At 41.4% G+C, this 15,278-nt stretch overlaps 1 protein-coding gene across 7 annotated transcripts in view; it reads right to left on the bottom strand.

Moving 5' to 3' along the window:
* The window catches only part of LOC306963634 (teneurin-3), a 360,281-nt gene that overhangs the window by 114,663 nt on the left and 230,340 nt on the right, over positions 1-15,278 (bottom strand). For 3 of the 7 annotated variants that reach the window (XM_079557215.1, XM_079557220.1, XM_079557221.1), the window contains 3 exons: positions 11,584-11,769; positions 3,644-3,664; positions 1,605-1,628 (listed from right to left, as the gene is read on the bottom strand). In XM_079557215.1, coding sequence (XP_079413341.1) covers positions 1,605-1,628; positions 3,644-3,664; positions 11,584-11,769 — 231 coding nt within the window. The remainder of the gene's footprint in view (positions 1-1,604; positions 1,629-3,643; positions 3,665-11,583; positions 11,770-15,278) is intronic. The other 4 variants (XM_079557217.1, XM_079557216.1, XM_079557218.1 and 1 more) reach the window with 4 other exon arrangements.

The raw sequence follows: 15,278 nt of genomic DNA, 5'->3' as shown, positions 1-15,278 counted from the left end.
TCAACAGTCCAAAAATACATAAATAACAGAGATTGCTTCATGTTAGCATCGGGCTAATGCTAACGGTTAGCTAGCGCTAGCTACAACTGCTGTTTTTTCACTTCTACTGAACAATCTGCTGTGAGAAAACATCCATATGGGCCCGATTTACACTTCACTTTATTAGAAACATTTTTGGTAACACTTTACATTACGGGCCGGTAAGTCCGTGGTACTTACTAGGTTATTATTGTGGAACTAAAAGCCATAATTACTAGTCATTAGGGTTAGGGGTTAGGGAGACATAGAGCTACCACTGTATCGCTCATTACTAAGAGATACAGTGGTAACTCTTAGTAATGAAGGTCATACTTCTATGTACTTTGGTACTTTAAATAATAGTTTCTAGTAGTTTCAGTGATACATCTATGGTACTTATTGGCAATTCAAGAATACTACAGCAGCAATTCATAAGTAGCAAATGTGGTACTTCGACATACAGACGTAATTTCTAGGATTGTGTGACTATAAAACAACATAAAACAGCATTAGGGAAAACAAGTACAACCTTCATTACTAAGAGTTACCACTGTATCTAGAAGTACATAACTTGTAACTCTCACTATAGTTTCCTTTAAGTACCACAATAAGTACCTAGAATTACCACTGTGATTACCACCATAAGCACCACTGTAATTACCACTGTAAGTACCAAGGACTTACCAGTCCGTGATGGCAACAGTATAATCCAAAATGTTACGCAGTGTGCCTTTAAATCTCGGTGGCGACTTTATTTTTGGTCGGGCGGTGCACCATGTTCATACGCTCAAAGTCAGTAAAAACCTACTTTCATTCACATTCTCTGATCACAGAGACGCAGAACCTTGGCCGACCACTCTTGAACCGAGACAAACATGTTCAGCCAGCCTTTTAAACGCATTCACTCAGGACTGAATTAACATTCTGCAATTCGCCGACTTTGCTTGAGCTGACGCCGAAGCGAACGTACAATAATAAAGGCCTTTTCCCCGACTCGTGTTTGTGGAATTTGATAGGATTAGATGCATTTATACATTATCCCCAAAAATCAAACACAGCTGTGATCTGGAGCGCCGTTCATTTCAGTGTTAATGCAATTCTCCCACAGTGTGCCTTCAATGACATATAAAGAGTATCCACCAGAGAGTGCGTTTAGTTCTATACATAGCCCCGTGCACTTATACAGGAGACGCTCATGTGAAGAAACAGGGACATGAAAGGAACGGGGGGAAGTCCGTATGTAAATCGGGGGAGGAGGAGGTGTCGGGTGGGAGGAGGGAAGGTCTCGAGGAGTTCGTACATATACAAAAAAAAACAAAAAAAACAGTGCAATCGCTGCTGGGTGGCATTCCTTGTATAGTGGAAGGGTGGAGAGACAGGGAGCTGAAAACATGACTAAACCACACCAGTAGGGGGCGTTTAATCTGGCAGACACAGAGGATTGAGACAGGGGAACAACATCATGGGGGCGACTGGGACGGACAAGTGTATATACGCCGTGCTAGGGGAGACAGAGAGCAAAGGAGTGTGGGGGGGGGATTGTTGGTGACAATCGCCCTCAGGGGGTATACAGGGGTTCAATTTACCTTTATATCCTATCTTGACTGCTCCTTTTACACAACCGAGGGAGGGGGGAAACATTTGGAAAAGAAAATTACTTATCGCTGCGTTGCTAAGACTGACAAACACATGAACTTATTGTAAACGCACAGGGAGAACAGGTCTGCCGGACGTCAAGCTAATGTACCTGCCAACAAGGTTTAAGAAAAAAATAAAAAATAAGGCATTACTTTGTCCAGAGGATTAAGGGGTTTCCAGAGGAAGAGGTAGAAGACAGTTTAGCTCCAAAAGGCGGTGTCTCTCTGGGCATATAAAGAACAGCTCCTAATGCCGAGCGTGAATGACAGGACGTCACTGAGATTAGAGAGACGTGTTCAAAGCTCACCCCGTCTCACTTCACTGCCTGCACTTTGGGTTAGCGAGGAGAAAGTGGGGATGCACCGATCCGGGAGTGGCCACGTTTCTGTTGATGTCATGACTGGGACAACATGGAGGGGTATGGTTACAAAGTCTAATGTCTGTACTCTACTTTTGAAATATTTGATGGGCGTGGTATATCAATCTTTACAATCCAGAGCTGGGGAGAGTTTAGGACAGACGTGCTGGGCCGGTTTTAATCTATTATATATACAGCATAGATGAAATTACTGTCAATAAAAGTGCAAATGCCAAGATTTATCTTGTTTTACTGTGTATCAACTATCATTTTCTCTTTCCCTTTACTCTGTGACATTTACCTCCAAAGAGAGAGAGACCTGTCACATGGTGATGTAACATCATATGCCATTTCTTCAACCAGCCACATTACTGTGACTGAGGGGCAATGGGGGTTAAATGTCCTACAATCGGTTCATACCGCCTGCGCTTTGCCCCATTCTGTCAGGTCTTGGAGGCTACGCAGAAGTTGGACCTGGTTATTACCTGGACGGTAGAAGCTGAGGGAATACCAGGAGGCCTGGGGGAGTGAGAGGCTTATCAGTCAGTCAGTCTGTCTGTCCGTCTACCCCCACGACAACCAGAGCCGTGGGAAGATATTTTAGTTAGGGGGTGCTGAGGGACAAAATTTACCCCCAAAATACTTTTTCTGTGCATAAATCCTATTTATTAACCTCTTAACTCCCGCCTGAACCGAGAGCATTTTCTCCAGTTAAGCTTTACCCAAATCCTGTAGGCCAGTGTAACACCTCATTTGAAAGCTAAGACCTACAAAACTCATCTAAATGGATCTTTTTCCTCATGTCATCAGATTTTTGTCCATCTTTTTTTTTGGGAGGGGTGTATTCAACTAATTTTTTGTCTTTTTTTTATTTATTTGTTGTTCTTTTTTTTGTCATTTTTTTTGTCATTTTTGGCCACATTTTTGTCACATTTTTTGTTCTTTTTTTTTGTCATTTTTTGTTCTTTTTGTTCTTTTTTTTGTCATTTTTTTGGTCATTTTTTGGTCATTTTTTCGTCACTTTTTTCGTCACTTTTTTGTCAATGTTTTCTCACTTTTTTGTCACATTTCCATCATTGTTTTCGTCTCAGTTCTGTTGCTATTTTCACACCTTTTTTCCCAGAAGCTTTTGGACTGGGGCAAAGCTGGAGAAAACGTGCTCGGTTCAGGCGGGAGTTAAGGGGTTAATATTGCCTGCAGTTCACAAACTATCCACCAGGGGGGGTGCTGCAGCGCCCTCAGCACCCTGGGTTCCCACGGCCTTGACGACAACTGTGGCTACATACGCAACTTACGTCTGACGATAGAATGCTGGAGTAAAAAATTAACAGTCTCAACCTATATAGTTAGTGTTGAAGACCGACTTCCGACTCCGGCCTACACATCTGCAGCAGCACGAGACGAGATGGGAATTCACTTTGCCTCGATCTCTCTGCCCACCACTCGCACGTACAGCAGCGGGCGGCTTTTTGTGCGACCGTCTGATTTTAATAAACACGGGCTACGTTTAATCTGCGCCGTGATATCAGCATGAGGCGCGGGAGAAACAACACGGATCGGTGCATCCCCGTAATAAACGTCGGATCAAGACAAAACATTCTCAAGCAAAACGAGTAGTGTTTTTTTTACCTGATACTCTGGAATCCAGGGCTATACATGTAAGCCGAGAGGGAGCCGGGGAGAGGAGAGGAGGAGAGAGAGAGAGAGATGGGAGGCAGACAGGCATAAGACATGGGAGATACAAGGAGGTGTTAGGCAAAGGAATGCAAATGGAAACAACAAGGAGAGAAACTGTTTGTGAGCGGGAGACAAAAGACACACGGGCTGGGGGGATTCACAGACTGGAAATAAGAGAAACTAATTAAGGATACAGCGGGAAGCAGCAAAAAAAAGACTGACTCAATTAATTTTCCTTTTTAAACAATTATGAAAAGGAATATTACATGTGCGCCGCCGCGGTTACCAGTGCGGCCACTTGACACGTCTGCGGATGGGGGGGAAGTGTTCAGCAAATGAGTTTCTGTGGACAGTTTGGAACGTGGAGGAAATGTGACAGAATGGAGAGCTGTCATGCGCTTCCATCGGGAAAGAGGACCATCAACGGGAATTCAGTGTTAAAAAAATGAAAAACAATCTGAAAATCTGAGCAGTTTTGATCATGTACCAATAGAGCAGATGATTAGGTCTCATATATTTACACCTAAAGAGGCGTGTAATGTAAACCAGGCCTGACTGGAGCAGGGAAACACTTCCAGTTCACACCCTCCATGTGTTACACTTAGAACAGCCCAAAGCTAACAGGCTAACGCTAAGAGAAACGCACTGTTTCTCTTGATATCCCAGTGTTACAACACTTATGTTGGCCTTGTGCGAAGCGTACGGGCTCTGTCTGTCCACTCGTCAAACCACATAGTTCTGGCTCTTGCTCATCTTAACGGGAATACAAGTGCTGCCAATTGTACATACAGATTTTGGCCAGGGAAATGTGATTTACATAAACTGAGCGGACAACCGGATCCAAGTAAATAGAAATGCAATAACAATACACCGTTGATGTCCGAATCTAAGACCATCACTGTTTTGGGTTCGCTCTTGCACTTTTTTTTCCTTCACTTTGGCACAATTTTAGGAGCCGTTTTGTTTGCATTATGTCACAAACTGTTTACGCAGCGTAACTGTTTCTGTGTGATCTTTAGCCCAATTGTTCGGCACTTCCCGGGGCCGGCGTGCAAATCAAACAACGGCAGCGCTGAGAAAGCCCCGACAGTGGTGTAAGCCTTGCATTTAAAACAGGGATCTAGGTGCGTGTGACAAAAGAGTGGCCGAGGAAGTCCTCCATTCACGCTGCGGCCATGTAATGTGATTAAGAGGAGGCGCTTTGTGCGAACGGCAGACTGTGGAAGACAAAAAAATAAGCCGCTGGCTCCTGGAGGGAAAAGGTGGTCTATTCACGGAGTTCCTGCTTTGCTGACGGGGAGTTGGGAACATGAGTGAGAAGGACGGAGGGGAGAGAAAAGAGGGAAAGAGATGGAGAAGTGAAGAGATGGGGAATAGAATGATAGAGAGAAGAGATGGAGACAAGAAGAGGAGAAAGAAGAGAGGGGGGAATAAGTGAAAAGAGAAACTAATGAAATGAGATGGAGAGAGCTTTGTTAATTTAGACGACTTTAATTTAGTTTGAATCTTAAGACAAAAATGCCATTTAGTTTTAGTCCAGATTTACTCAAATATTGTTTTTTTTAGTTTTAGCTGATGGAACTCTCATTTGATCAACCAAATCTTTACACATCATTGTATTCAAATATGTTTCATTTATTGCTCTGCTTCATGGACAAAGCGCAGACCAGCCCCTTTGACAGAGAACTGAAACAACATCAACTCTTTCAAATTGTTTCTCTGGAAGTTCACATGTTTTTGTCCCTTCCTTCCATTTTTTTTCACTTTCATTCCACGAGATCTGTGCACATTTTTTACATTGTTCAACTTGATTCGAACAGCGTTGTGATTTTTCCTGCAAAATGTCCGCTGTAGCACGTGCTGAGCGTCAGAAAGTGAGCACAGGGGATTAGCAAACATTTAAAAAAAATAAATAACAAAACGTTATTTATTAGTTTGTAGGTAACGGGGTTGAGTCATTTACACTGACAGCTATAGTTTCATTCGAAAAACAATTGATTCATTCATTTTGATCTTAAAAGGGGAAAGAGCCTTCATGCTTACTCAAATACACAACTAAACTAAGTCATTTTAATATAATCATCTTTTTATAGCCTTAATTGTTATATTCCAAGTGCATTTCATTAAAGGGGCTGGATGCAAGTTTGCCATTTTATACTCACTACTGCCACCTCAGGTCATACGTGTAACTGCACCTTCTATATTAAGCTCGTTCATGATGGCACTTTGGACCCGAAGTAACACCTTTTTATGTGCAGGATTTTAGAGGCGGTTGTGGTGAACAGGTCTGAGCTCATTCTCACATTAGGACATGGCTGGAACATGTAGGGGGAGGAAAATACATAATTGTAACATTTTTAAACTCCCTATAGTCCCTTTAAGGGCTATATATATATGTGTGACTGAAATCGTCCACTTAAATGCTGGCATCAGAGTTGGAAGTCAGACGGGGCTTTGGGAGGACAAACTTTTCACTGAGCGTCTTGTGAATGTTTTAGGATTCAATGGTCAGTCTGCCTCTTTTGTCACACATATAAGTTATTCCCCATGGTCATGTCTGCAGACTCCCACAGCTCCAGGTTGTGCCAGGCAAACAGTATTGTTTCTATGCAGAATATCATTATTTTGTACAGACTGACTATAACGAGAGAACATATACCTAAAATGCAAAAATACGAAGGCACTGTTCTTTTTTCTTTTTTGTGAAATTAATTTTTGCATTTTTACACTTAATGTAACTGGTGTCATGTTGTTGAATAATTTCAAACAAGTGGAAAATTGCAGAAAATGTGACGGACAATTGGTTAGACTAAGACCTCTGTGAAATAATTAACACATCGAGTCGAGCTTATGATAAACTGATATCAGTGGAAAAGCTGTCAGGTCAAATATAAGGCCATCATTTCAATTGTTTGCAAAGTAAAATAGACACATAGACATTTTCTATAAAAAATAATAATAATTGGTGTAATTTACACTTCATTGAACGAGACGTCTCGACGTATGAATGAAGCAGTCACCGTTTTAGTTTTGCTTTGAATTTAGCTTTAGCAAACTTTTAGTCTAACACGGAGAGAAGAGAAGAGAGATGGAGAAAGAGAGTCAAGAAGAAGTAAATGGAAAAGAAGGAGAGGTTAGAAGAGACGGAGAGGTTAGAAGAGAAGATGGAGAAGAGAAGGGGGAAAAGATGGCGCAGAGCCGGGCCTAAGGAGAGAGGGATTAACAGCAGCCCCGCTCTGACGAAGGGACCTGTAAATATATCATTAGGCTCCGGTGCTTTCGGAGATGACGCGCTCCTCCCGGGCAGAGTGGCGTCACCGCGGGGGCTGGAGGTGACACTTGGGGGAATGGGATTTGACGGCGGGGTTAAGCTACAGGACCTATGACAGAGGTGGAGGGTGTGTGTGTGTGCGTGACTGTGTGTGAGTGTGGTGGGTGGGGCAAGGGTCAAATGGGAAGCGACGCCCCCTCGAAGTCATTATCTTCATTAATGGCCGCTCGAGCTCTGCCATTTCGCACAATGATATTCCTCCTCGGCTCCCTAAATACCTGCCCTTGACTCGGGCTAATAGCGCGGCGTCACTTCGGCGGCCGAGAGGTGGAATATCTAAACGGGGTAGAAGAGGGGGGGAAGAGGGCGGGAGAGCGGAGAGGCTGGAGCAACTGCAAGAAAAGAGAGAAAAGGTTACGGGGTGTGGACTACACAGGGCTGGGTGCCGTACACATTTTTTTCCTCCTGGTTTACAATACTGGTAACTGAGCTGAACCATAAAACAGTCGAGTTGATAGATTTGATCACTTTCTGTCGTGCTTTTCTTCACCAGGCATGTCTAACTTTGCAGTGGTGGAAGAAATACTGCACTCCAAGCAGTGTTTGGACAGAATACTGAATACTTGCATTAAAGGGCCCTGCACCTGATTTGGTTTTGGTTTTTGCAAACAATGAAAGCGGGAGTAAATTCAATCGTTAGCTGTGCCAAAACTCATTCTTAACTTTCCAAACACATTCCTAGCTTCCCAATTCTTCACAGAGTTGCTTATAAACTCTGTTCGCAATTTGCAGGGTCACCCACTCTCCCAGAAATGCTAACGTAATAGCTGCTAGTTCACAAAAGTGATGAGATTGTTTTGTAATTAGATGCACGGTATTTTTTTTTTCTACAAATGACTGAGTTTACAATATTCTGTAGGAGGACAAAACTAATTTAGTTCCACGAATATATCATGAAAAAAAAAATCTGGTATAGGGTCTTTAAAAATGTATTCAGTATCGTATTCAGTTACTTTGTCCAATCAGAGTATTGTATTCTGATTACTATACTTTTACATTGATGGGCATTATATCTAAAAAAAAAAAAAAAGTAGGCTATGCTTGTTGCCTGCTGTGAACTTGTTTAGCTCTTATTAGGAAGGAATAAAGCACTTGGTAAATGCTCACCAGCAGTAGCAGTAGTAGTAGTAGTAGTAGTAGTAGTAGTAGTAGTAGTAGTAGCAGATCACAGCAGATCACATGACTCATGGTGGCATTGTTGGATAAAGCTGAAGTTTAAAGATGGAGTACTCTGATGTATTCCTTTGATTTGAGGTATGTTAATGTATACCATCATAGGAATACAGTTACTACTACATGCCTTCTAAATACATGTATTCTGTTACTGTCCAACACTGAGTATAAGTATGAATGTATTCACTTTCAAAGGTGCTTTCGGAGCAAAAAGACACAGATTTCAATGAAAGTGCATGTGCAGAATTTTTCAGGAGAATTGTGCTGTGGGTTTCAAACCAGGTCTTTACCGTGTCTAAACTAAACCAGGTCTAAACCAGGTCTATACCGTGTCTAAACTAAACCAGGTCTAAACCAAGTCTAAACCAGGTCTAAACCAAGGCTAAACCAGGTCTATACCGTGTCTAAACTAAACCAGGTCTAAACCAAGTCTAAACCAGGTCTAAACCAGGTCTAAACCAAGGCTAAACCAGGTCTATACCGTGTCTAAACTAAACCAGGTCTAAACCAGGTCTTTACCCTGTCTAAATTAATCCAGGTCTAAACCAGGTCTATACCGTGTCTAAACTAAACCAGGTCTAAACCAAGTCTAAACCAGGTCTATACCGTGTCTAAACTAAACCAGGTCTAAACCAAGTCTAAACCAGGACTATACCGTGTCTAAACTAAACCAGGTCTATACCATGTCTAAACTAAACCAGGTCTAAACCAAGTCTAAACCAGGTCTATACCGTGTCTAAACTAAACCAGGTCTAAACCAAGTCTAAACCAGGTCTATACCGTGTCTAAACTAAACCAGGTCTAAACCAAGTCTAAACCAGGTCTATACCGTGTCTAAACTAAACCAGGTCTAAACCAAGTCTAAACCAGGTCTATACCGTGTCTAAACTAAACCAGGTCTATACCATGTCTAAACTAAACCAGGTCTAAACCAAGTCTAAACCAGGACTATACCGTGTCTAAACTAAACCAGGTCTATACCATGTCTAAACCAGGTCTATACCGTGTCTAAACTAAACCAGGTCTAAACCAAGGCTAAACCAGGTCTATACCGTGTCTAAACTAAACCAGGTCTAAACCAAGGCTAAACCAGGTCTATACCGTGTCTAAACTAAACCAGGTCTAAACCAAGGCTAAACCAGGTCTAAACTGTCTCTAAACTAAACCAGGACTAAAGCAGGTCTAGACAAATAGAATGTGCCGCTGTTGTTCTCAGTCTGCAGTCTGATATTGTACGTAAACACAATAGCACCAGCTGTGCATTTCTCTTTATGCCTCTGCTTACTGTATTTCAGTTAAAAACAAACTAGTGTGAGAAAAATATTTGCTTTGATCTGAAGTTAAATGTGAAGGCAAAGCCATTACTTGCGTTCGGAGGCGAGGGACTTTTCTATTTGTGGCACAAAGGCTGTCAAGGTGCGTTTTAGGTGGAAAAAGGTTCATTAAAACTATGTTACAGGAGAAGTGGCTTCACAGTGTGACTTTGGCGCAGTCCTTAAAAAGAAAGGTTAATTTAAAGTGCCTTCACAGTATTTACGGCTTGTGCTTCTTGCTGTTTTGCATCACCTGGAAAGTAGAACAGATGCCACTGAAAACACAGGGGAAGAACAACTCGGAAATGAGAATTAATAGCTTTTAAACTGAGAAGTGTTTACAAAAGTGGACACTCTGCTTTAATAATACTAACGCACTGTTGAAATGACCTGAAGGTGAGAAAGTACAAAAAACCGTCCGGTGGAAAATGTTTTTGTTGTTGTTGAGATGTATTATTATGTGTGCATTTTTTTTAAGAGATAGTTTTACATACTCAAATCAGTGTCAAATATTTCAACAAATGCTACTTCTGTGTAAGAGGTGTTTGCAGTGCATTCCACTCCAATCCCTCCAGTACAGACTAAATGAACTTACTACTTAAAACAAATGGTTTGTTTTGTCCTATTGCACTGTACTAATGTTAGTGCCTGTGTTTCTTTTTTGTCCTATGATGTGTGTGTAGGCTACTTTGTGCGAATATACTTGATAATAAAGAGTATAGTTTGAACAGTGTGCGTAGCAGGCTCAACATCAAATCCATTGTTGGGTTTCAGATGACAATCGCGTTCAGGTCATCACGGATATAGATGATCGGATTCAGGAAGTATCCACATCTGATCATCCATATTAGTGAGGAGGACAATCAGTTTATAAAAGTATGGCAGCAGATCGCCATGGTAACGAAGGACAGTCAGCACCATATACTGGCGGAAGAACAGGCAGCTTTCACTGGACTTAAAGTCAGCATAAACTAATCAATATCCAACCCTTAAAAGTTTATAATGACGTAAAAAACAAATTATCTTTTTTTGCCAGCACTGAAAGTTTCAAACTCTTTCAGTTGCTAGAGGACTTTTCATACTGCAGTACGTTAGACCAGTAAGCTAGGAAAAGAATGCTTCATATTAACGCTATTTTGATGCTGCTGCAATGTATGAGAGGCTAGTAGCTTTGTGATTTCAATTTAGCTTGACATCATTTTAAGGCGAGACACTGCAGGTGAATAGGGAAAAAATGTACATTTACAGATATCAATTTGAAACGTTTGCTGTAGATCACTGACATAAATGTGAGAAAAAAATACATTGCAAGTTTTCTGTCATTTTATCTTTTCATATAAGAACAAGGTGTTTTATGCCTAAAAATGCCCCAAATTTTCCCTTTCGGTGACGAAATCTAAATAATGGATAGAGCTACATTCAAATTTATGGTTTCATTTTATTGATAAATGAGATACCAAGACTTATTCAGAGGGGATTTTGGATTTCTTTTTTAGTTAATTTTCGCCTTATTTTTTTGACATTCAAAACTCAACAAATGGGGCTAGGGATTAAATAATAAAAAATCCCTCTGAAAAAATCTTCCAAATATTGTTCAGTCCAAGGCTGGAAAATTTGAAGTCTTTAGGTCCTTCTGACGTGAACATAGTGTCGCCACAATGACAGAAAAATGTGTTTTGAGAAAAAGGCCCTTGAAATTGCATTGTCCCATATAAGTCTATGGGGGAACATTGAATCACCGCAATATTTAAACATGTTATTGTGAAGATTAAGTATATTTTCTGTTTCCCCGTGAAAGCTTGTATGATCAGAGACCAATTTGGCCCAAAACCTGAAAACTGAAAAAATTGAGTTTTGCCTGTAGTGTCTCCCTTAATTAGAAACATTGTCCAATTTGGCGTTTTTGTCAGACATTGGCTTTAGTCATACAACCAGACATTTTCCTGCTCCTGAAGCTACGATCAGTAAAGTTCACATGAAAACACAGAGGAAAAAGTACTTTCAGACTCGTGTGTGAAGTACTCTCATCCGAAACCCAACAGTAGCGCAGCGGCGTGTGTGGGCGGGGCTCTCACCGATGGTGCAGTGCTCTCCGGTCCAGCCCTGGTGGCAGTCGCACTTGCCCTCGCGGCAGACCCCGTGGTCGATGCAGCGCGGGTGACAGTCCCTCTGCTCGCACTCCGGCCCGGCCCAGCCCTCCTCGCACTGGCACGCCCCGCCGATGCAGGCGCCATGGGGGCCGCAGTCCACCACGCACACCTCTGTGGAGCAGAGAAGACGGATTGGATTTTCTATGTTTGCTAGATTTATTCATGCCTGCAAGAACCATTAACATAAAAACAGATCGATAACGTAATAACGATTTGCCGGCCGATAACGTTAATAAGCTGTTACATTACTGGCCTGACAAGATGAAAATCACTCACAAATGTAATAAATTCAGCCTGTAATAATACATCAATCTGACTTTATTTCCAAATATTAAAGGGGGGGTATTATGCAAAATCGACTTTTTCAAGCTTTACATCATGTTATTATGTCATTCCCTCATTAAAAACATGCCTGAAGTGTTGCCTTGGCACATGCACGTATTTTTGAGTAATCTGTAAAAACTCTGATGGCGGCCATTTTAGGGATAGGTTTGCCTGAGTCCTCCTAGGAACGCCCCCACCTCCTGGAGACGCCTCCGAGCTTTCGTCACCAGCCGTGTAACCAACCACTGCTCCTCAGCAGAACCCCCTCCCCACTGATGCCACAGACAGCGTGTGGAGGGGGCGTGTCGGAAAGGGTCAGAGGCCTATTTCAAGACATTCGCTACAGCCATTTTGAGAGAGCATTTTTATACAAGGCAGTTATTCTAATTTACTGCATTTACAGACCAACAGAAGGTTTCGTCATCATTGTAGTGTGCTATAGACTGGTGCTATGTGATTGAAAAAAGCATAATACCCCCTCTTTAACAAGAACGTTAATCTGGTGACAACTTCATTTGGTGGCGAAGCTGTGACGTACTTCAACCACCAGGGGAGCCGGTGCCACACCCACCACCCCTGGAACTCCTCCAAACTGACAACCCAAAGAGCGCCGCAGGGACGCGAGGCTTTGTGCTCGGTGAAAAGCCGCGGCGATGCTGCTTTTTCTACTCTCTTAGACGGATATGAAAGGAGGCAGAATTGCTTGGATCTTTGTTGAAAAGCGCTGTCTCCTGTGGATATAACAGGCCAGAAAGTTTAACAGTAAACAACACTTGTACCAATGTGATTTTTTTGGGAGTGTACAGCTATTTGTCGGAAAAAGTCTGGCTTGGTAAACGGCATCTTTGTGCAAACATTGTTAATATTACATCCAAGATTGCTTATTGAGCACAGCCGCCATATGGTTATAGTTTGCAAGCTCAAACTCTACTTGATATTCACAGCTGATTGGATGGCCTTCTCATACTGCAAGTTGGTAAATCATGAAAATATATTGACGAGAATGAGGAAACGATCAGAAATGAGCTTCGGGGAAAATTGCAATATGCACATCCATTGATGATGCATGAAACATAAGGATATGCTGTAATCACACAGACAGAATGCTTAAGTTATAGCTCCAAACTGACACAAAGCAATGGAGTCCCAATTGATTTAGTCCCAGTTTTATCCCAGTGGTAGTTACAGAGTTAGATGGTTTGCTCGTTCTACATGTATTTAATGCAGAAGAACACATCCTGGTGCTGCTCTGTTTCAATCTTAATTCAAGGCTGATAGATGGAGAACGAACCAATCAGAGGCGCGTGACCGCTTCATTTCCCTCTGTACGAGGAAAGAGAGCAGCAGATTACTTCCAAAACTAGTTGCAGCCACGAAAGGACTATATTTTCAAAAACGCAGTAAAAGCACAGTAATACAAGACTGATGTGTTGTGGCTGCCATTTCAAATGATTAGATTATTTTTCCCAAAGACAATGCTGTATTTGCTGAGCCTGCTGAGTGCTGTGATTGGTCCACACACACAGTGCACCAGAGGTAACCCAGCCCTCCATGGAGCAGCATCTCTGCCTCGTTGAGAGAGAAAGCAGCTTTAGAAAATCGAACCCCCAGTGTCCAGGAGACACTATGTGGGCACGGTGGCGCAGCGGTTAGCGCTCGTGCTTCAGAGCTGGAGGGTCCCGGGGCCTTTCTGTGTGGAGTTTGCATGTTCTCCCTGTGTCTGGGTAGGTTTCCTTCTGGAGCTCTGGTTTCCCCTACCATTAAAAACATGCACAATAGGAATGAATGGTGGACTATACAAATAAGCTTCCATGCCAGTAGTAATTATGGGGCTGCTTTTTTTGTTATGCTAATTTTTTCTTTGTTATGCTAATTATGTGTAAACAATCACACCTCCCTAACCCACGTGGTGTCTAGACACAATGGCGCCACTACAGGTGCATGGGGCACCTGCATGCAGGTGTATGGGCAACCGGTTCACACCACAGCAGACCCCCTCCTCTCACCCTTCCCCTGATGATAAAGCATGTGACCCAATAGCTGTAACGACAATTGGTTGACGATGTTGTGTGTGACAAACTGTTTTTAAAAGTTTACTTTTAAGTAACATTAAACAGCTATGCTTTAAGAGCTAAGCTGCAATGTTTCATTTTTATTAGTCTTAACTTAGTTATACTAGTTTTGGCTATTCCAAAGTCATTTTGATTGTTAGTTTGTAAGCTTTACTTCTGTAATGTTTCTTTAGTGGAATAATACAATACTAATAAGAATAGTGATAATAATATATTTTGTTGTTTTCATTATTTTATTTTAGAGAAATGTGTGCGGGCGTAAATACGGGATTCTGTAAACAAAACAACATAAAAATAAAACGGTTTTGTTTACCGTTTTCCATAGGAAAACAAACACTGAATTAACGTTACAGATAGAGCAGTGTTTTTGTGTCTGACTTGGGTGTCTTTGAGCTAATGCAGTAGTAGTAGTTCATTCCTTTAAATGTAAAAACATTTCCAATTCTTTGTGTACAACACGACCGAAAGGGTTTAGGCTGAAGTGAAAACTTATTACGTCTAACCCAGTTTACCCAGACTTCCACCAGAGAAAAACAAAACACAAACATTAATAATGAACAATATCAAGTGTCAAACAGAAGAGAAATAAGCATGTATCTGGAGTTAGTAACATAAATTTCTGTATTCCAACAAATATGTATACATACATTTTTAATTTAGTTGAAACTAAATCATGTCATTATTATTTTTGATTTATTTTTTCTTACTTTATTCATCCTAAGCTGATATATTCTTGAATTTTAGCAGCTTTAAACAACTTTTTGAAAGCTTTGACTGTTTGGGACAGTTTTAACTGATCTTCCACAGATTAACACCTCTTACAGAAATACATCCACTCTTTTTATTCTTTTTAGCTTTTTTGAAAATAGCAGTTCCTCGGAGGTTATACTGACTTTTCCTGTGTTCAAAAAGCTCCTGGATGGGAGGGGGGAGAAGATTATGCTTTGTACACTATTACTAATGTATTTAGATCAACAAGATCATGGATTTTCAGTAGGCTCAGCTCTACAAAGATAGGGTTCGTTGGTGCATAGAAATCTGCTTTAGTGATAATTCTTATTGCTTATTTTGGAGTACGAAAATAGGATGAGTATTGGATTTATTATTTTTCCCCATATTTCCAGGCCATCATTTGGGTAAGGAAGTATGAGTTACAGTTTTCAATTTGCCAACTACAGCAATGTTTTTTTCTAATTTTGTTTTTTAAGATAAGATAAGATAAAC

This window comes from Gobius niger (genome assembly GCF_951799975.1).
Source record: "Gobius niger genome assembly, chromosome: 5".
Taxonomy (NCBI): Eukaryota; Metazoa; Chordata; class Actinopteri; order Gobiiformes; family Gobiidae; genus Gobius; species Gobius niger.
The sequence above is the reverse complement of the archived record's forward strand: the minus strand, read 5'-3'. Positions and strand labels throughout refer to the sequence as shown.